Below are 23,444 nucleotides of genomic sequence, written 5' to 3' on the forward strand. Positions count from 1 at the left end.
CCAGGTCATGGTTGTCCCAAAGGTGCTTTTTCAGGAGGCAACTGGACTTTCTTTGTTTTTCCTTGAAGACATTTCATTTCTCATCCAAGAAGCTTCTTCAGTTCGGAGAAGCAAAATGTCTTCAAGGAAAAACAAAGAAATCCCAGTTGCCTCTAGAAAAAGCACTCTTGGGACATTCAGGAAAAAGCTTTAAACAGGTTTTTTAAAAATAAATAAAAATAAATCTCCCCATGAATATTCCTGAGGCCAGCAAAATTTGCATCATAACATGGAAACTAGAGTCAGATACACCATTGTGTTCACACTAAATATATACAAATTAAGGAAGAAGAACCTGAGGAAAGAGTACCCCATCTCAAGTCTGGGGTTTCTCTTAACACAAGGCTTTAAAATATTAGATCTTACCTTACTCAGGATAATAAACACTTTTTCAGATTAGACAGGAACTCTTATTAATTGTTTATTCTGATTGATGAGTCTTATCATATGGGCTGTCTCTGCTAATTAACGATTTGATTTTAGTAATGGTTTTAATGTGCTACATTTTCACATGCAGTCCACTGAGGTGCTCAAGCTCAAACTCATGAAGAAGATGTTGTTGATCAGCTAAGTTGGTGGTGCATCAGCAGAATCCGTTCTTTGTCCCTGAATTTTAGTCTCTGGAACAGAGGTTCATATCCAGTCAACATTTCTGGTAACAGCCACATTCACATGGAAGATCCTCACCAGTGGCACCCTCCCCACTCTTGGCGTCGTAGCTGCTGCAACACTTGAAAAAAAATATTGGTTAACTGGCTAATCATACCACGGTGGCACAGTGCATTGCAGGCTAACTCTGCCCAATCCTGATTAGCTCAAGGTCGATTCAGCCTTCAATCCTTCCAAGGTCAGTACATTGAGGACCCAGATTGTTGGGGGCAACATGCTGACTCTATAAACTGCCCCAAAAGTGCTGTAAAGCACTAGGGAGTGGCATATAAGCCTAAGTGCTATTGCTCCTGTACATGTGAGGGAGAGAGTTGGAGATGAGGAAAAAAGTGAAGTACACATAAGGACACACACACATACACAGAGACACTTCAGAGAATATCTATTACAGTTTTGCTAAGAACATCAGGAAGAGCACAATAGGCAGTTCATGAGATTTGAGACAGATCCTACTTGCTTTTCAGGAAATATCAAAAATGAGGAAGGAAGGAAGGAAGGAAGGAAGGAAGGAAGGAAGGAAGGAAGGAAGGAAGGAAGGAAGGAAGGAAGGAAGGAAGATATTCAAGAAGAAACTGAGTATAATCAGATTCATCATTGATCCTGCAATATAAACCCTTAGGAAGCAACCCATATCTGAAGAGAGAGAAAATAATTAGGATCTGTTTTTTGAATTGTTACAGAAGTAAAGAAGTTTTTTTCTAGAATTCTGAATATTTTATGCAGAAATAAGAAAAAAAACAGTAATAGGGGTGGGGACTAGAAACCTGGAAATAATGAACTCTATTCCTTCCTTGGGTGTGAAAGCTGCCTGATTTTGGGCCAGTTCACACAGGGTGGTTGTTGTGTGGAAAATAGGTAATGGGGGAATTATGTATACTGCTTTGACTTGTACAAAGTAAAGGGAATCTAGAAACATAATAATAATATATTTAGACTTCAGAAAATATGATGTGAAAACACCCGAAGTGTTTGAGCAGAAAATTTTGAAATTTAAAGAATATAATTATTCTGTATCAGAACAAAAAATGCTGGAAAGTAAACATTACAGAGTTTCACTTTGCCACTTGCAAGTTAGAATTCCTTGCCAGATAACTGAATAAAACATATTGTCAACGCTGCTAACATCGGATGTTTTTGCATTGACAACAGATGGAAATGTAGCCATCTTTTTCCTTTCGCTTTTAGAGTTAGATGATGCTGGGAGGGGGGGATGTGAATGAGAGTCCAGCTAGACATAACAACACTAAACGTAGCGTGAGAATCAAGGTTATTGAGCCCAGAGCTGATAGAGAATTGGCGGGCTGGAGAGGAAGCCTGCGCTTCAAGCTAATTGGGGAATGTGATTTATGACTGTTAATTGGAGGAGGGAATTGTGCTTTGATACTATGTGCCCAGGGGAGGGGAATTCAGTTTTTGGCTTTGATTATGTGGTGCCGATATTATGCTACTCGAATAAAAGATCCTTTAAGGTAAACAATGCCTCGAAGTTCTTTTGAAGAGTTCCATCTGTCAGAACCATGACACATATGGCATATACAGTATATGCAATATCTCCTAAAACTATACACAATAAAAATGTATTATATTGCTAAACTTTTTGAAAATTTTTCTGAGAACAAGATAGTTACCATCCCACACATATATTTAGGTATTCAAATTTAGAGTTTCTGAAGCTCATATAAATACGTAACTGCTTAACAGACAGAATCAGAATGATACCCCTGAACATCTCCAAGCTCTGTTGAGCTTATATGCTGTTCCTTAGGTGAGGTATTAGCAAAGCTTATTTATTTTCATTTCCATGGCTTTTATTTTCTCGTTCCCTTGTGGTAAAGCTGATTTCTATGATGATTCCCTTCTTAATTTTAATATCCTCTTTTACTCATCATATAGACATAAGAATTTTCCTGAAAATAATGAAACTCTTCCAAAGTAAATGAAGACAACCAGGAGGGGAAGGGAAGCAGCAAACGCTTACTTTTCAATTAATTGATCCTCCGTCATATGCACATATGAAATATTTTTTCCATGCAAGGAAAATAAGGTTAATTAACATAAAAACCCTTCACTCATGGAGGTGTTGAATTTTGTATTTTGTTCATGCTACTGTAAGTGCCTTGATTTCCCAGTAATGACCTAGTTCTCCTAATGAGTAACATTAACCCCTGGCTGTAGCTGTCCAGGACTTAATTGTCAACTGAAGCTGAAATAAGGAGAGTTTGCAGATCAGCAGGTATGTGGTATATTAACTCATGTTATTTCAGACCTAATAAATAAATCTGTTGCTACGGCAACAGGAACATCAGCTATATCACTTTTTTCCCCCTAAGCTTTATAAAAGTAACTGTCTTTCACACCAAGCTTTTAAAAAGGAAATTAACTATATGTAACCATAATTAGAAGAAACATCATTTCTCATCCCAGGAATATATCTACATTAATGAGAAAAGACACTGTAAAAAGAGGGAAATATATTTTTTACAGTGGTCAGGGGAAGTGAAGGAATGCAGTGTTAAAGATCCTCACTTTCTTCAAATAAGAACAGATTAGGAAATGGTGCAGCACTTCAGATGTGATGTTCCAGACACACTAAATAGTAATCATACTTACTATTCTACTAACATAAAGCAGTAGCCTCTCCAACCCATCCTAAAGGTTGGGATAATGGGAATTATAATCCAGTACATATAAAGAAGCCTGAGGAACTGCTGTGCCATCTGATCTGAAACCGAACAACATTGGCAGTCCAAGAAAGTTCATATACAACTGCTGCAAAATGATAATTGAACAATTCTAAACTAGGTCAAAATCTGTAATATTAATAAGAGAGCTGATGTAGAAGGAATGCAGAACCGGGAGGTGGAATTAAAAGAGGGATCAGCCTAGAATCCCTATGTGGCCACAAGTGAACTAAGTCCAACCCCTCTTGAATTCTGTTGATCCTTATCAAAATCCAAACAGGTGCTAACTGTTAGTTGAGAAGATTCTTGTGCATAGGCATGATTAGCAATAAATCAGTTTAATTGGATCTTCCCATGTGGGCCTGGTATTTTGTACTTGACAACTGAAAGATTAGAAGAGAACATCTTCCTGTGCAAGGCAACTATTGCATCTAACTGTCTATGGAGATTCTCAGTCATCCAGGTCATAGTTATTCCAAAGATGTTTTTTCAACTGGACTTTCTTATTTTTCTTTGAGGACATTTCGCTTCTCATAGAAGAAGCTTCCTCAGCTCTGACTGGATAGTGGGGAATGAAAGGATTTATATTCCTTGCAGACAGCTGTTCATTTGCATTCTTTTAGTGAGTCGTTAAAGCTACCTGGCGGCTTACCTGTGTCTTCAGGATCACCTGAGTAATGCAAATAGGTGTGGAGTCTTCTTGAAACTGTTGAAAGGACTGTGTTGTAGCCTGGAGATAGATTATGTCGTATCCCCCCCCCCTTGAGAGAGAGCTGTTCAATTTTGACATAATGGCCTTTTTGACCCCTCTTTCAAAGCAGAGGTCATCTCTGTCCTCTGTCCTCACAGGCCATCTATGTCAAGACTGAATAGCCCTCTCTCAACAGAAGGGGGGGGGATACAACATAATCTATCTCCAGTCTACCACACAGTCCTTTCAACAGTTCCAAGAAGGCTCCACACCCATTTGCACTACTCAGGTGACCCTGAAGACACAGGTTAGCCTCCAGGTAGAAGAATGCAAATGAACAGCTGTCTGCAAGGAATATGAATCCTTTCATTTCCCACCATCCAGTTAGAACTGAGGAAGCTTCTTCTATGAGAAGCAAAACATCTGCAAAGAAAAACAAGAAAATCCAGTTGCCTCATGAAAAAACCATCTTTGGGATATTGCATCTAAAGTCTTCCTACACTAACCCGGTTGTCGCAATCACCCAAACCGATCCAGTTCTTTAAAAACATCCTTTCATAACATACAACTTGAATTATAAAATCTTCTTTCTGTGAAGGAACAGCAGGAACAGTTCCGCAACTATGAGCAAACTAAGGCCAATAGACAATGAAAGAAATGCCTACTTCTCACATCCTTTACAAAGATTTAAGACCAGTGTAGAGTACCACATTAAGTGAAGGACAGATCAAAGGAATCAGGTAATTTATTCTTTCCTACATTCGAACTAAAGATAATATCTTTGGTGGTAAAAGAGTGAATATAGCATGCAGATTCCTCATTCCCATTTACACAAAAGTAGAATAGCACACACAAAAAAAGTATTTATTACTGGAAAAGCCAAGTGGTGATAATTGCCAAAGGACACAAGTGATTGAAATTAAAAGTTAAAACTTTCACTAGAGGCAATAATGTCACTTCTTATCACATTAGTAACCACTTCCACCCTATGTCTGAGGAGCAGAATGGTGAAGGACTGCCTGAAGCGCTGTGGAAAAGGCATGATGCGGTAGAGGTGATTAAGATCAGAAAGAAAAATTAGGATGAATCAGAAGAAAAGAAATTGGTATTTGTTTATTGGTACTTCTCCTTTGAAAACATAAATAAAGCCAGAATTGCAATGGCTTTAGACTTTTTTTAAAAATGGATGTGTTTTCAAAGCAGCAATAGACAATCCCTCCATGCCTTATGCAAATGGGATATGATAGAAGGTGTATACATTCTTTATATGAGAATATACGTTCATTTCTTTGCAGTAGATGCAGTATGAACAGAGATGAAATGAAAGAAACAATGTACCAATGGAAACTAATATGGAAAACTTTGATGTGGCCTCTAGCTTTCACTATAAATAAACAAGTATACTAAAATAAAATAACAGACTCGTCCATAAGGGTGGTATGTGTCTTCTTTAATCTTTGGTCCTCTACCAGAGTCTTCGGAGTTTCAGGTTTTGCACAGTAACTTAGCTGTTCCTAGCACTGCACTCTTCTGAGCAAAGAGCTCTGATGTTCTTCCCGGATCTATCAGACCCATTTCTCCCAGTGTAGGAATCAAAGTCCCGAATATTCCTACGACCACTGGGATTATTTTGGCCTTTACTTTCCACATCCTCTCTAGTTCCTCCTTCAGCCCCTGGTACTTCTCTATTTTCTCATACTCCTTCCCGATTTTGATTTCACTTGGCATCACTGCATCTATTGTCTGGTCTACTACTACCATAGTGTCTGGTTGATTGGCCAATATCTGCCTGTCCATCTGGATCTGGAAGTGCCACAAGATCTTAGCCTTATTATTTTCCAGATCTTCTGTGGAATCTCCCATCTGGACTTGGAAGGCTCTAATCCATATGCTGTGCATATGTTCCTGTACACAGTGCCAATTACTTGGTTATGCAATTCAACGTCTGTTGTTTCTGACTCCATCTTACACCCTGACACTATGTGTTGGGCTCTCATTGAGGCCTCCCTGCAAAGTCTGCACCTTGGACCCTGTTTAGTGTGGTAGACTTCTGCATCTATGGATCTGGTGGTTAGTGGCTGTTTTTGTGCTTCTATGATAAATATATCAGTGCTGACCAGCCCTTTCCAGCCATCTCTCTTTCTGTCTCTTCCACCATCATCCACTAAATTTTCCTTAATTCACATAATCAAGGAAAGATAATTGGATCCAGGCAGCAGCCATCCCAGAATCAAAATAGAGCTGGAAGGGATCTTGGAGGTCTTCTAGTACAACCTCCTGCTCAAGCAGAGACCCTATACTACTTCAGACAAGTGACTGTCTAATTTATTCTTAAAAATTTCCAGTGGTGAACCAGCCACAACTTCTGACAGCAAACTGTTCCACTGGTTAATTGTCCTCACTGTTGACAAGTTTCTCCTTAAGTCCAGGTTGTTTCTCTCCTTGTTTAGTTTCCATCCATTGTTTCTTGTCCTGCCTTCTGGTGCTTTGGAAGATAAGCTGACCCCCTCCTCTTTGTGGCAACCTCTCAAATACTGGAACACTGCTATCATGTCCCCCCTAAGCCTTCTTTTCTCTAGACTAGCTGAACCCAAATCTTGCAACCGTTCTTCATATGTTTAAGTCTCCAGGCCTTTAATCATCTTAGTTGCTCTTCTTTTCACATTTCCCAAAGTCTCGCCATCTTTTTTTGTAATGTGATGACCAAAACTGGATATTTTGCAGGTGAGGCCTTACTCAGGCTTTATAAAGTGGTACTAATACTTCACATGATTTTGATTCTATTTCTCTGTTTATACAACTAAGAATTATATTAGCTTTTTTGGCTGCTGCCACACACTGCTGGCTCATATTTAAGCAATCGTCCACTAGGACTCCAAGGTCCCTCTCACAGTTACTGTTTTTGAGCCAGATTTTGCCTATTCCCTCATCTAAGTCATTTATGAAGATACTGAAGAGTACTGGGCCAAAGACGGAACCTTGTGGTACCCCACTGCTTACTTCCCCCCATGTAGATGAGGTACCATTAAGGACATCGAGTACGATTTGTCAGCCAGTTACAAATCTGGTGGTGATGTTGTCTATCTCACATTTTTCAAGCTTACCAAGATGTAGGTTGTGGTCTACCATGTTTCCCCGAAATGCATTAAGGCTTATTTTCTCATTAGGTCTTATTTTGGGGGAAATACGGTACTAAATGCATCCGTCTGGCTGACGATCTTAACTGGGGCTTATTTTGGGGGTGGGGCTTATATTACGAGCATCCTGAAGAAGTCATGCTAGAGCTTATTTTGTAGATGGGTCTTATTTTCGGGGAAATAGGGTACTTTGTCTCATGCCTTGCTGAAGTCTAAGTATATTATGTCCACAGCATTTCAGTGATCTACTAATTTAGTCACTTTGTGAGAGATTGGTTTGGTACGATCTATTTTAACAAACCCATGCTGGCTTTTAGTTATAACTTTATTTGTTTCTAAATGTTTGCAGATCTGTATCTTGATTATCTTTTCCAGTATCTTCTCAGGTATTGATGTTAGGCTGATTGGTCTGTAGTTTCCTGAGTCTGTTTCCCCCCCCCTTTTTTTTTTTTGAAGATGGCAACCACATCAGCTCTTTCCAACCACATCAGAAATTTCCCAGTGCTCCAGGATTTTTGAAAGATATGATACAATGGTTCTGAGATAACATCTGCCAGTTTCTTCAGAATTCTCAGATGTAATCCATCAGGTCCCAGTGATTTATATTCGTCAAGGTCCTCTTAAGTGGACCTACTGTTTCCTTGACTTTTTTCTTGTTATTTATATGCTGAAAGAAACTTTTTTAAAAATTATTTTTGACTTTTGTTACAAGTCTTTGTTCATTCTGAGCCTTTGCTTTCTTGAGTTCATCTCTGTAGATTCGGGCTATCATCTGATATTCTGCCTTAGTTATATGTCCCTCTTTCTGTTTTTTGTACTTGTCCTTTTTGTCTTTCAGTTTATCAGAGAGACCTTTCTGCAATCATGCTGGTTTCTTCTTAGATTTCTTGTTTTTCTTTTTTCTCTGTAATTCCTGCCAACTCAATTGTTCTGTTAAAACATCCAGATTTGTAAAGCCCTATTTGTCTCCATAACTCCAGTTTTATCAAACTATAGTTTCCATTTTCTTATTAAGACTTTCCATTATAAAATCAAATAGAGAAATACTATGAATAGTACCATATAGTAATTATCAAGGACCCAACTAGTTTTCATTTTGGTAATGTTGAGTTCTCAGCTCCCTCCTTGCCAATAATATGGGATATGCCAGACTAGAGACTAAAAGGGAAGCAAAATAATTCTTAATCTTCTGAACATACTGTTCAAAGAAAACGTCTCCTATAAACACATTCCTGTTTTTAAAATATTATCTAGAGGTAGGGGGAAAAATCCAGGCAAATATACAATTAAGCATCTTCCACCCTTTTATTTTTAAAGTTCCCATTTAAAAGAAGAAAATTGTGCTTAACACTGTTATATCAGTATGAAGTTTTTATTACCAATTATCCACATAGCTACCTATCAGTGTACCAGACCAGATTGTAATAACTACAAAAGTGAATAGATTAATTCTGACTTTTCATCTACCATTATGGAAGTCTTTTTTTTATTTTGGCAAATCACACCCTGCAAATTAAATACAAAGATTTGGGATTTGAATAAGATGGTGAAAGAAGATGATTGTTTAGTAGTTTATCTTTTCAAACAGGATTGTCTAAAAACTATTTGGATATATGTGTCAAACTTAATCCTAGCAACAAAATACCAAAAAGACTTCTCTATAATGCACTGCACTTCAACTTGCTTGTGACATCTTAAAAATTTTCTAACATGATCTGAGAAAAAGAAAATCATTATCTCAAGTAAGTTAAGATATTGTTTATTATCCTTTACTCTGTTACCTAGGAAGCCTGTACTTTCATTTGACTCTTTTCTATAAACATATTAAGTTTTTGCCCGTAATCCTAATTTCAATTAATTTATGATGTTGGAATATTGCTCTAATAGGACAAAGTTCTATATATTTCATCATCATACACATATTTCTCTACTGTGATTTAACCTGCCTCCCTTTCATGCCCACACGATATCTATATAAGTCTCAATGTACTATTGTCAAGTTCTGTTTCTTGACAATTGTTAAAAATAAAAGTACAGCTTTTTTCCTGAGTTATGTGAACATGTATGCGTAAAGTATTACTGACATCCAAGAGTAAAAGACTTAGATTCTGATACAAGAAAAATGTCTGCCTTGAGTTACTTATGAGATTTTTGGTAGTCTTGAAGAATTCATTAACTTTCATCCTTAGATGCCATCTATAAAACTGCGTAAACAGATTTGGGGTTCTTGTTCTAATAATATTTTTTAAACAGAAGAAAGTTATGTATACATACACAAACACACACGATAACTATATACAGTCTATTATTTATTTTGTAACATTTTACCACCCATGTGATCAGCTGCAATGTATAGTACGTTGTATACCAAACTTTGTTTTCAGAAAGAAAATATCACCCTATAATACAGAATGTAAACTTGAAGGATTTTAAAAAATTTTTTTAAGAAATCATATGGAGAAATTAATGCATCCTAATTCTCCAGATACAAATCAATAGCTGAACTGAAATTCAATTTAAAGATTTGCATTTCACTGCATTTTGCAGTGCAGTGTAAAATGAATAAATACAAATGCATATGAAATATGAAAATAATAAAAATGTAATACATTTGTGAAAATTGCTTGCAAACATGGCTCTGACTATGTATAGATCAGGAAAAATACCTATGAATTTTTGTGCAAGCCTCTCTTTAACACATTGTCAAAGTTATGCAGAATCATGACAACATAAATTTCAACTGGAGAAATAAAAAGAAACTGGAATTGACAGATTCATTCATTCCTTTTACCAATAGCGTAAGGGTTGGCATGTCAAGGTATTAGCGTTGCATAAGCATAACTGAAATTGGATCATAGATCAAGAGGACTTACAACTCCTAGAATTCCCAAGGCATACATCTGCGAATTCTGAAAGTGGGTCTCTGTTTGAGTAACTGCAACAGGAGCAGGAAGGAATCTGTTATATTCAATTGTATAGTCAGAAACCTAGCTGATGTTGTATCACAGCTAACTACTGTTGTACTTCAGCTTGCCTTTGGCTAAGACCTACTAAGTGATGTAGCATTGAATGAGGGTAGCTCTTTTATGTAGTAAAAGCTAAAGGATGGAGAATGGTGCAAAACTGAAGGAAAGTTCTGGTTATTTTGCAGCCTGAATTACATCTCTGTACCAAGATGCAACTACAAATATTGCCTGGATGCAAATGTTGAAGCACAATTCAGTTGCAGCCTAAATGACATCTGCATGTGGAATGGGGAAGCAATGTCTTGTTCTTCACCTCAAGCAGCCAAAATAGCTTGGGCTGGCTTGGCTTGGTCTCAACAGTGAAGCAAAGCCACAAGTCACAGCGTTGCTCTGGCAGATGAAAAAAAGCTTTTGATTCTCCACAGACTCTTGCTGGCACAAGAGGCCAAAGGATCAGGCCATTCATTTCCAACAAAATAAGGCGAGAAACATTTGGAGATTCTGGTGCGGAACATCACAATGAGGTATTGTTTTATTGTAAGAGAGAAAAGACATAGGTGAGTTGAAAGCTCAGAATACTGAATATATATATATATATTCACTATTCTATATATTCTATATATTACTCGCTTTTCAGTTTTCAACTCATACTGGTATTCTTGTGCAGAGAAATGGCTGCAGTGAGAAAGTCTAGAATCTTGAAAGAGTAGCAGCATACTTTGACAATACTTTTACCCACCTCCTCCATATCCTCCTTATTACATCAATTACCAAAACCTGGTGTTTGTTTAATGAGATCATTCCAGGGCCTCAGAAGGGAATATTTCAATCTGCTAATGCCTGGATAAGGCGCAGAAAATTGTTAGCTGCTAATGCGGTGAATGATGTGTGTGTGTGTGTGTGTGTGTGTGCATCTCATTCCAATAGCATAGCCTATTGTATTTACCTGTGCGATGCAGGTTCTCCACTGGCATTATTTTCTCATGACTAATGGCTTGAACTAAAAAAAATTTAATTTACTATTTCATATTTATCATTTTTAAAGAGAGAGAGAGAGAGAGAGGGAGGGAGGGAGGGAGGGAAGGGGTAATTGCATTTTTATGAGCATATTTACATAAATCATTTTGCTGGAATATCCCAACACTAAATGCTGAGAATCGAAGCCCTCCAACCATTTGCATACATGCTTCTTTTCTGACATGGAAATACTGGCGTTTTGGATTTTCATCGCAAAGCCTGGCTGCGCTGGAACTCTAATGGGCTTAGAACAGTAAATTTTGAGGAAACTGATTGCTACCCCCGTAGCTAGTCAATGTCTGCCTAGACCCAGTGGCATTTGAAAAAAAAAGTGTTTTATCATAAAATTATCCCAGCAGAGTCCATTCCGCAAGATAACATCATCATCATCACCATCACCATCAGGACTCCACGCAGGACCCAACAGCTCTGGCACAATATTGCCAGTCATTTATCTGTTGTCAGCACAGGTTACACACTGTAATCCTTGACTGCCTCGGAATTAGAATGTCTTTGATGTCCCCACAAGAGTTTTTTGCCTGAAGGCTTTACCAATGCTCAGCCGCTCAGTGTTTATTCCTCGTAATCTTCCTCTCATCTCCAGGCTAGCAGTGACAGATGGTTATGGGCACACAATAGTATTAAGAGTTTGATTTTTTTCTCTCCCTTTTTTTATGCTGTGCTCTCTGTACAACAAATAGCTATCAGACGCGGGCCAGAGAGCTGACATGGCTCGCTTAGGTAATGGCAAACAAACAGCCCCGGTTGATGCTTTCTGTCATTTTCCCGGCTCACCCTGCTTGTTTTCATTGTATACTCTCAAAGGTAAACTATATTAACCTTATAGACGGTTATTAAAAAGATATATCTATATGAGCATAAAGTGCCTTTCCCCCCTCTCTTTTCTCCTCACTCTTTTGATTATGAAAGTAATACTGCTGACATATTGAACAAATATCGAATGTCAACATAAATTTTTAGTATGTGATAATATTCCCCTTCATATAGCCGTGTGTCAGGCGGGAACCCTGGATGATGCATAGCAGTAAATAACCCAAACAAAATTAGTTCTCTTGTCAGCTTCTACCTTGTATGTCCCCAGGCATCAGTAAAATTGACTGCACGCTAGATTTTCAAAATTAGCCCTAATGTTAGCTGTGTGTCTGGCAAGCTCCAAGTTTCCAATGTTCTACTATATTACCCGTAAGGGTGAATGTGTTACTTTTATATTTTGGCATTTGATCTTGCTGATGTGGCTTCTCCTCTTCTCCAAATTAAAAATAATTTAGCTCAAACAATAAGGATGCACGCAAACAGACGCCTGCATCTCTTTAAGCAACTAACTTTAGGCAACAAAATTAAATTAAAACAAAACAAGGACCTAAAAATACACAGAAAGAGAAGGAATTATTTCACTGAATATTGCTCATTTCATTAATTTAGCTTTGTGCTCCTTTATGCAATAGGCATAGTAATTAGGGGGTATGTTTTCCTTTTCACTTACCCTGCAATTTATTTATTTTTAATAATACCTGGGGGGGGAAAACAATCCCCCCCAAAAGATCTGTATTTTAAAGAAAACCTCACAATCTATAAAAGTTTCAGCATGTATCTTAATATAGCTGTTTGTCACAAGAAAAAATTCAACCAACTAGCAGCCCCTGGTATTAGATTTATGAACTTCAAGTTCCCAATCACTAATGGAATGACAATCAATACATGTCACAAGCATACCACGTTGTAAAACAGCCTATGAGAACACAGCAATTTTTTTTTGAGCTGATGGCAATTAAATTTGACTAAAAATAAATGTAGCTCCCCGAGAAACATCATGTGAGAAGTGTGAAGTTGATTAAACAAATCCACATCGACTTCCAATCCCTAAATTGTTATGTTCAGACATTTGGAGTCAAAAATGAAAATCCCTTTAGGTACCAGATGCTGCAGATCATCTGGGAGAGCTTCTGGAGTTTTAATGTGTTGGAAGTCAAATCCTCCACAAAGGCGATTTGCCTGGTCGGTGTGGTGCTCTTATGGCTTCACCTGCAAACCATTGCTCTCAGAAAAATCTGACCTACTGATCGACCCAGCATCTCAAAAATAAACACAGTATAATCTGTGGATGAAGTGAACTCTAATCAGGCCACATGCAGATTAAGCGAACTGTGAGGGGGAAAAAAAAATACTAGATTAAAATGTTTGTGCCCAATACCGGAAGATTATCGGGACATTTTACCTCATTAAATCCTAATTTATGATAGGAGTCAAGCTAAAGTTTATATATTTGTAGTGATTACGTGGGAGGGTAGATTTACTTCAGTTTAGAAAAGATTTGGCGATCAGGTCAACAGCTTGAAAAGCAGCAGCTTTCTTAGAGCCTATTCCATTCCCTCTAAGCCTACATATAAGCATATGCTGATTTCTAAAAAAAAAAAAGAAGAAATTGCAAGAAAGATAGATTTTAAACCAAAGATGCAAATAGCATAGTATGGTCTTGAATATTAACACCTAGTCAGTCACATTAGGATAATTAAGTTTTTTTTTAAATAGCACTGCATATTAAACATTATTAGTGGACAGAGCTGCTTTCAAGTAGGATTTTCAGCAGTTTTCATATTTTTAGTGTCATCCCATGTTTCTTGTCCACATATGGATGCTCAGTTCCTTCCCTCTGTTTTTTTTATTTTTTTAAACAACAGTGATTTTCAAACTTCGCTCTCTAACCAACTACTGAATTCTGGAGACCTTGGTGCTCTCTGAGCTTGGTTGTTTGCAGACATTTTATTACCATCTAGATAATGTCATCAGTGCTATGGTGTGTGGGGTTTGCTTTCTGTTAAATAGAGTAGCTTGCTAGTGTTGGTGGGGGTATGGTTTTCTCCTTGTAGTTCCTTGATCAGGCTATTGATTATTCGATTGATTGTCTGATTTGATTTGTTTGTCTGCTCCTATAGCTGTTGGCGGGTCGAATCCCGAGTGCCGCGTAACAGAGTGAGCGCCTGTTACTCATCCCAGCTTCTGCCAACCTAGCAGTTCGAAAGCACGTAAAAATGCAAGTAGGAAAATAGGGACCGCTACGGTGGGAAGGTAACAGCGTTCCGTGCGCCTTTGGCGTCTAGTCATGCCGGCCACATGACCACGGAGACGTCCTCGGACAAGCGCTGGCTCTTCGGCTTTGAAACGGAGATGAGCACCGCCCCCTAGAGTCGGAAACGACTAGCACATACGTGCGGGGGAACCTTTACCTTTACCTTTTTATAGCTGTTGGTTGCTGAAGAGGATGTGTTCTTTTTGTTTCCTTCTTAGTTTTTTTATGGTCTCTTTTGTATGATGTGTAAATGTAATTTACACATCATACAAAAGAGACCATCTATGAGTCTAGATAAGCAATGATTAACTCCAGAAAAACAAGCACAAAACCATACCTTACTCAAGGAACTACAAAGGAGAGAAACAAATCCCCACTAATACTGGTAAGGAAAGCTAAATAACAGGGAATAAACCCCACACTCAGTAGCACTGATGATCTTTCCTAGTCGGATAAAGAAATGCCTGCAAGCAAACAATCCATCTCGGAGAGACCAAGGGCTCCACAGTTCAGCCCTGACCTATGGATATTCTCTTCTATTAGTATGAATATTAAAAGAAAATAAAACAAAATTCTAAAATCTTTATCACCAGACCAAAATAGCACCGTTTCCAAATTCGAATTCTATTAGACGTAATATTTCAGTGAGAACGTTACACTCACCATCTGTGAGGCCAAACAATGTGCAAAGGCCTCTGCTGATGTTTCAAGCTGCCCACACTGTGATCAAGAGGAGTGGCACGTTCACTCTCTTCTCCTTGACAAAGATGCTGTTTCTCTGGCCAGGAGCAACAAAATCCAGACTCTACTTTTTGGTGTCCAGGTGTTTGGTCTAAATTGTTGATATTGATGATATTTGCAGTTTCACACTTCTGTTCTTGAAAAGGCATCTCAAAAAGCAAAGATGTATCTCCAATTCCTTTAGCATCCAGGGCTTCTGCAGTGTGGGACAGTGTGTTTTTGAGCATAAACCTGTTACAAATAAATAAGTAAAATTATCCTTCTTGCAAAAGCCATCCATTTTAAAGACAGCTCAAAACATTTGAATACACTGGTGTTTTTTTACACAACCCCAATATTATATAGGTTTATGCATCCAAATGCAACTGTTTTGTTAGAAGGCTAATATTGCAGGCAAAAATGGACGGACCCACCAAAATCTATCTTCACAACAAGGTTAGTTTTGAACCGTTATATCATTTCAGGAACACAGCAACTAATAATACTCATTACAGATAGTTCTTGCTTACTGACCATGTGTTCAGCGATTATTTTTTTTGAAGATATAAGGGTGCTGAAAAAGGAGACTTATAATCAGTCCTCATAGTTCTGGCCATCAAACACAGATACACCCCTGCAGTCACCTGATCACAATCTGAGTGCTTGGCAACTGGTTCATACTTTAATAAGGCTATATTGTCGTGCAGTCACACAACCACTCTTTGTGGACTTCCCTCCCAACTTTCCCCAAGCAAAGTCAATAAGGAAGCCGGCAGGGAAGATCACAAGTCATCTTGAAAGTTGCTGGCACACTCCCACCCCCGGCAGCAGCCACCACCACCCCGGCTCATCTCACTCATGCAGGCCACGGACAGACCCTACTCCAAACAGCAGTAATCCCCTAGGCTCCCCAACATCTCACAGGCCACTCAGACACTCTCCCTAGCCCAGCAGCAATCAACCTGGCTGCTTAACCTCCTTTTAAAAAGAAAATCCCAGAAATTAAATGCGGGGTCTTTTGTATTAAAGCATACTGTATGGAATATCTTTTAAGTCTCTTTTAAACAACCACCAGGGAAATAATGTACTTGTGTTTCTTTCCTATGACTAAAATGCTTTTATTTTTCCTCCAGTTGCAAATATCTAAATAGAAAACGTTCCTCTCTAGGGAACGGTTTCCAAAGCGGCTTGTGATTCAAGAACACGTACGTGAAAAGAAAGCTGCCATAAAATTCTTGGATTTCTGTTGTTGTAGTGTTTTTTTGCCAACACCCCTCCTCCCAAAAACCAACCAGCATAGCTACTTCTTTACTGATTTTGAGTTGCAAAGTTTGGGTGCAATCTTTTACTTCTTTACCCTGGTTCTTACACCCAGTTATGCAGTGCCATACCTCATGATATTTTCCAAGATATTAGTCCTCATAAATCCATTCTGTCATACTAGAATTTTCAGTTATTAGATAAGATGTTACCAATATCTCAATGAAAGCAACTAGAAAATATCTTTTCCACTGTGCAACAAGGAGTCTGCTATCTACTTGCATTGCACACATAATATTAATCACCTTGACAGTTTTTTAAGAAGCTATTTTGGAATGTCATTTCACTGAATGATATTTAGAACAAGATTTATTTCATGATAGAGTTTAGAAATAAGTATTATTCACTTTAATTTGGCAGTGTTTGGCACCCAGTAGTTCTGCATACCTCTTGGTAATACTGGAGATATTAAAATATAAAAGCATGGATGCAGAGACTCACAAAAATACCAAAGAAATATTCTTGGAAGGTATTTAACTGCAAGTGGGATTAGATGGTTGTGCTTTCGCTAGGCAACATAATCTCTGCATCTTTCATATTCCCTGGACACAAAATAAGTCAACCATAATTTATACACACTATAATCTCTATGGTCAACATTACAGAAACAATATAACAATCTATTACCTGGTTACTACTTCTGTGCTTTCGTCATAGCTTCAACATATCACAAGAAATTGCATATTTATTTATTTATTTATTTATTTATTTATTTAATTTGTATAGCTTCCCATCTCTTCAAAAGTGACTCTGGAGAGCGCACAGTTGGATAAAAATCAGATATTAACAAAATATTAAAAATTACATTAAGAAATAAACAATATGAAAAAACAAATAGAGAAACTCCTAGGTGAAAAGAGGATTAAAAATGATTACTTCAACAATGGGGCCATCTAAGCAAATCTCTGGTTCCCTGGGAGCCTAATGACATGGCTAGTTCTTGAGGGTCTTCTGAAACGTCAAAACGTCAAAAGGGATGGAGATAATTTAATTTTGGGAAGGGAAGGATGTTTTATAAAGTCTTATGTCTCCTGGGGCCCATCAAATGCAGATCCTTAGCTGATGGTACCCAAAGCATGCCTTCTCTGCCAGGGCTAATGAGGGGTGAGGAAGTCCCTCAGAAAGCCTGGTCCCAAGCAATGAAGGGTTTTAAAGGACCTTGAATTGAACCCAGAAACAAACCTGCAACCAGATAGGCAGCCTGTTAGCTCTAAATACATAGACTCATTCCTCTACTACCCATAGGGAGTTCTGACAAATCTAATGGAAAGATTCTAAACAGGCCGGCTGCACAGCAAACCACCAGATGACAGGGCCATCTTTATTTATGATGCTTCTAAGCATCACATCAACCCTGTAAGCATTCTTAGAAAGTAGAAATGGGGAGTAATTTTAGTTCTGTTCTTTGTTTGGAGGTATGCCTAGAAAAGTGTCAAAAGCAGGCAGGAAGAGGGAAAAAAACTCAGGCAAAGGGACAGGGTAGGGGGGAAAAAAGGATCACTCTGGGCTACCAGGCTCAAGATGGCAGCCACTGTTATGAATAGGTTTGATCCCACCTATCAGCCATTTTGTACATGCTTTCAAAAAACAGCAAAGGTGCTGCTGGCTTCAAAATGTTACCGATTGATGCAGAGTTATCCCATAGAAAGTGTGAAGAACAATATAACACTACAGATAAGACCTCGACTTGCGACCCCACAATTGAGCCCAAAATTTCCATTACTAAGTAAGACAGTTGATAAGTGAACTTTGTCCCATTATATGACTTTTTTTGCCACAGTTCTTAAGTGACCCAATGCAATTATTAAGTTAGTAACAGGCTTGTTAAGTGAACTTAGCTTCCCCATTGCCTTTGCTTGTCAGAAGATCACAAAAGATCACAGAAGATCACAAAAGGTTATCACGTGCCCCAGGAACACTGCAACTGTCATAAATTCATGCCAGATGCCAAGTGACCGAATTTCGATCACGTGACCATGGGGTTGTTGCAACAGCCGTAAGTGTAAACAGTTATTTACACTTGTTTGTTTACAGAAAAACAGTGGTAAGTCACGCTGTAACTTTGAACAGTCGCTAAACAAATGGTCGTAAGTTGAGGACTGCCTGTACAGATTGTACTGGTCAAATAACCTAAGGTGGTTAAAAAGTGAGTTTTGGTGGTGATATTAGCTTCATTAATTTGAAGGTCAGAACTGAAACTGTTCCGGAGATTTCCACTGACATGGGAGAAGCCTAGAGGTTTTTATTGAAAAATAGAAACATCCAATAGAAGGGAATCTATGTAGCTCCGGGTTGAACCAGGGAGTCATTAGTGCTCATTTACCTCAGCTGTTCGCTTGTAGACAAGTAGATAAACATTAATCAGGGCTCATGTACAAATATACCTAGAAATTTATCTGATTTTCAAATAAAGCTGTGTAAGTCAGCAATGAAACTTGTCACAATCCCACTTCCTCCCCCCATGTACATTCAACTGGAAACTGGAAAAGGCTGAATGTTAAAACCTATCACCGGTTTCAGAACTTACAGAAAATATCAGATTGAAAATTCACATCCTACCCATCAGCAATCTGATATCAATAGACTACCTGGAACTGGTTCAATGTTATCACAAAGCAGCTTCAAAAGAAGCAAGTGTGGTTTACATCCCCCCCCCCAGTTTCTACTGTAATGTTTGATGCTATATTAAAACTGAGGAAAAAGACAGAAGTCAATTGTGCTTCAAGTCCCATTTCTACATAAGTGTGGTATCTAAACATAGTATATGGCAAAGCAAATACCTGTTGTGGCCAAATAAACATGTTGAGCCTGAATGAATGAACGATCAATCAATCAATGTGCTTTTTACAATATTTAATCTTTTCTTAGTTTTCTTCATTTTTATCTGAATTTGTGTTTAAACTAAATTAAATATTGATATCAACATAATAGTATATAAATTACAATACATGATTTATAAAATATTAAAATATTTGTAAATTAAATATTTATATTCAAGGGACAGATGATTGCCGAGGAAAAGGTTGCCATCCCAGTTAATTTAAAAAAGGCATGGAGAACCGATTGGCAGTGGTCACTCACAGATCCTGAGACTGGAACACATGCCAGAAACTCTTCCACTTTTGTTACCAGAATGAGAAGTGATGGGGTAAAATGGACAGGTAGTGGGGGATATAGTTAGATCTTATTGCTGGACTTCTCTATGCACAGAATAAGCATTTGAAACAAAGTGGGCACTCTTTCTGGGAGAAGTTACACACTTTATTCTGTGATAATAAACTACATAACCTATGTTCATATTGTATGTTTTATGACTTAATCCAGACAGTGCATTCTTCTCAGCTGGAACAACAAATGAGTTCACGTAGTCCTCGGCTTACAACACTTCTTTTAGTGACCTTTGAAGTTACAATGGCACTGAAAAAAGTGACTTATGTCCGGTTCTCATACTTACAATCATTGAGGCATCCCCATGGTCATGGTCACATGATCAAAATTCAGGCCCTTGTCAACTGGCATCTATTTATGACTGCTACACTGTCCAGGGATCATGTGATCACCATTTGCAAACTTCAAGCGCCAGCTTCTGACAAAGAAAGTCAATGAAGGAAGCCAGATCTGCACGTATTTCACTTAATAACTGTGGCAAAAAGGCTGTAAAATGGGGCATGACATTAATAACTGCCTTGCTTAGCAACAGAAATGTTGGGGTCAATTGTGATCTTAAGTCAAGGATTACCTCTATTGCTAACAGTAACAGCATCTGCCATCTGTGAAAACCTGTTGAGAGATCCAACGAAATATACACAATATATATTGTTGTATCTCCCATCCACCTGTACATGTTTTCACAAATGTCACCTTCAAGAACCTACACGAGCCTTTCCTTAGCCTTGCTTCAGGGCTCTACTGAAGTTTTGAGTAAAGACTATTTCATGCATTCCATGAAAATTTTACTTTCAGCATAATGCTGAAGGAAAGAAAGGTGCCTTCAGAATTAAGACGCTAGTGCTATAATTACTTGAAATGGAAGACATGTCACATCAAGACAGCGAGAGAGAGAGAATTCTACATAACACCGTTTTGACTAGCATTTGCAGCTGCTCTCCTATATTCTCCCAATATAGGACAACTAACAAATCAGGCAAGCTTTACTTGTCTCCTTCCATAGGACTTACTCAACATAACAAAAAAGATGTAGTGGTGAAAGTAGTGGCCTAGAAACTAGGAGACTGAGTTCTAGGGCTCCTTTAAGTATGAAAGCAGGCTGGGTGCCTTTGGGCTAGTCACTCTCTCTCAGCCCAACTCCTCTCAAAGCATTGTTGTTAGGGCAAAATCGGTAGAGGAAGGAGTATTAGGTATGTTCGCCACCTTGAATTATGTATTAAAAGGCAGGATAAAACCTAATAATAACTGCCAATAATAACACACAGTAATAACTGTCAATAAGAAAGACAAAAAAGTCTAGATAGTAAATGTGGCAGTACCTGGAGACAGCAGAACAGAAGAGAAACTACTGGAGAAGATCACAAAATACAAAGATCCACAAATAGAAGTAGAGTGGCTATGACAGAAAAAAACAAAGGCAGTACCCACAGTATTAGGCGCCTTGGGTGCAATCCCAAAAAAACTGGAGCACCAATTAAAGACCATCTGCACTGACAAACTCACCACTAGTCAATTGCAAAAGGCAGCCTTACTTGGACAGCTTATATCCTGCAACAATACCTTTAATATTATTAAACAACAAAATATGACTGTCCCAGATCGTTGAGAAGGATTTGACAGGTAGCTAAAAGTGCCAAATCCAGTCTAAAACATATGACTGACTGACTGTATGACAAACTATAATAACCCAGTGCCATGCCCACAACATCTTTGTATGGCACGTAGAAAATCTGCACACTGACAAAATTTACACCTGTCAATTGCAAAGGGCCACACTGCTCGGATCTGCACATATACTAATACACCAATACATCACAACATTCTAGGTTCTGTGGAAGAATTCAGTGCTTATGAAAACCAACCCCTCCTAAAGAACTGGTAGCTGTGATTTCATATTTTTGCGTATATAATGATAGTAATATTCAATACTCAAATTCAGTGATATGAAATTTGGGGTGGGCAAGTACAGAAAGGGCAAAGTATATTCCTGGTTATTTATCTCTCTGGATTTGCTCCAGAGCTATTTCTAATTAAATGTAGAGTACGATGGCTCAAAATATGACACATTAAAAAAGTACAATCTATGGACATAAGTCTTTTTCATGCCATTGCGGCCTCATTTTTTATTTTTAAAAATTAATCCTCCTAGGACCTGATTTGATAACGCATCATTGGTAAGAGTGGCCTTTAGCTTTAGTTTAGAGAATTCTCTCACACATTAAAAAAATATCCTTAATAAACGTGGTTGACTATTACCATTAAACTCCATTTATAATGACAATAAAAATAGCATAAATGCTAAAACAGCATTAGACGATGTGTTATTTGAGGACCAAAACTTTTTTCCCCAGTTAACTTTTGTTCTTTTCCATCAGAATAAGCACCATTTCATTTACCACATAAACAAATCATGGCCAGGGAAAATATTTTCTTGGCCAATAATGAACTACACTCTTTTTGCTACCCAATTCACTGATTTAGTAGGAAAAAGTCTGTTACAAATGCAAGAAAAAATATTTTCCCAGGTACTTAAATTCTTGGGGATATAATATTTCTGATTAAAAATATTGTTCAAAAAGCCTTATGAGTACCTCACAGATATAATAAAAAATACAAGTAATCTGTCAGCTTGGTGCATTTGACTGTAAATGCTCTGTTGAAACACTACAGCAAAATAACTAATTCTTGAGTACATAATAGAAATCTCTTAACATGCTAAAAGTCACTATAAATGTCAGCCTGAATGTTTGACATTTAATATGCCAGATTTGCCATTCTTTGTAGCTTGTAAAATATGCATTCACTATACTAAAAACAGTCGCGCCAACATACCTACACACATTAATTTGCAACAGAGATGTGAAGCTTACACTGTTTATGCATAAGATGTCATTATATCTTTCCTACATGTTTATTCACAATACCTCATTTGGTCTAATGAAAAATTATTTATGAGAATCAGCATTATTCATTGGCACCAACAGTCAAGTTACAAGCTATTTTATTAAAAATACCATCATAAGAAGAATGGAAAGATAGTGATGCCACTGTCAAACACCCCCCCCCCCCGCCCCCAGACCCATATTCAAAACACTGGTTAGAAGGCTGCTTTAGGTTAGATCACACTGTCAAAGAAGAATCTATGTGCTGCACAGTAGTTGGAAAATTGATTTTTCATAAAAAAATATACATGTAAGAGGTAGAATTTTTTTTATACTAATTAACTTGATACAAATTGACTCAAAGAAGCTGGACCTTTTTTGAAACAAAGAAAGTGCAATTTCCCAATATGTTTTTTCTGGTTACTTTCTTGGAAAAACCATTTGAAATAAATGTTCAAGTAGAGATCTTTGACAGAGTAACCTTTTTTTAAATGTGCCTTAGAATGATTAAAAATGTCAAATTATTTATAGAAAGTCACTCATGTGTTTCTTTCTCTGCCCATATGCCATGTTGAGTTTTAAGGTGATTCTAACCAAGATGACTCGCCAAGCCCACTTTGAATGCAGCCTGCGCCCTTTCATTCTTATGCCATTCTGAGCAGATGGGTTTGTACTACCTCCTACTTTTTTATAGTAACGGAAGATCCAATTGGCTACAGTGCCGGACAAGGCCCTTCTCTTCCAGTAACTGGTCAATCCCCTGGGGAGCCATTTCATCTTGGGCTGATGGGATCCTATGTTCTCTACTGCTTGGCAGTTGTCATTTTTCTTTTTCAAGAAAATGGTTGTGGTTGATCCAAGGATAGCCCAGAACTTTTCTTGTTCACATTTTCATCAGATCTACTGTAGAAGCTCATTGCTCCGATCAACCATTACATCTCCCATTGAGCATCCTTTTGATTTTTGCCCAAGCTGGAGGAAGCACAGTCTCCTTTCTTCACCACCACCACCACACCGCTCACTGTACTGCAAAGCTTAACTGTCTCTGCCCAATATTTAAGTTGTG

At 38.0% G+C, this 23,444-nt stretch overlaps 1 protein-coding gene across 1 annotated transcript in view; it reads right to left on the bottom strand.

Annotated features, from left to right (window-relative positions):
- GTDC1 (glycosyltransferase like domain containing 1) overlaps positions 1–23,444 on the bottom strand; it is a 269,028-nt gene that overhangs the window by 47,629 nt on the left and 197,955 nt on the right. Inside the window, exon 5 of the mRNA XM_083348753.1 lies at positions 14,952–15,260. Coding sequence (XP_083204879.1) covers positions 14,952–15,260 — 309 coding nt within the window. The remainder of the gene's footprint in view (positions 1–14,951; positions 15,261–23,444) is intronic.

The sequence above is a fragment of the Vipera ursinii genome (assembly GCF_947247035.1).
Source record: "Vipera ursinii genome assembly, chromosome: 1".
Lineage (NCBI taxonomy): Eukaryota > Metazoa > Chordata > Lepidosauria > Squamata > Viperidae > Vipera > Vipera ursinii.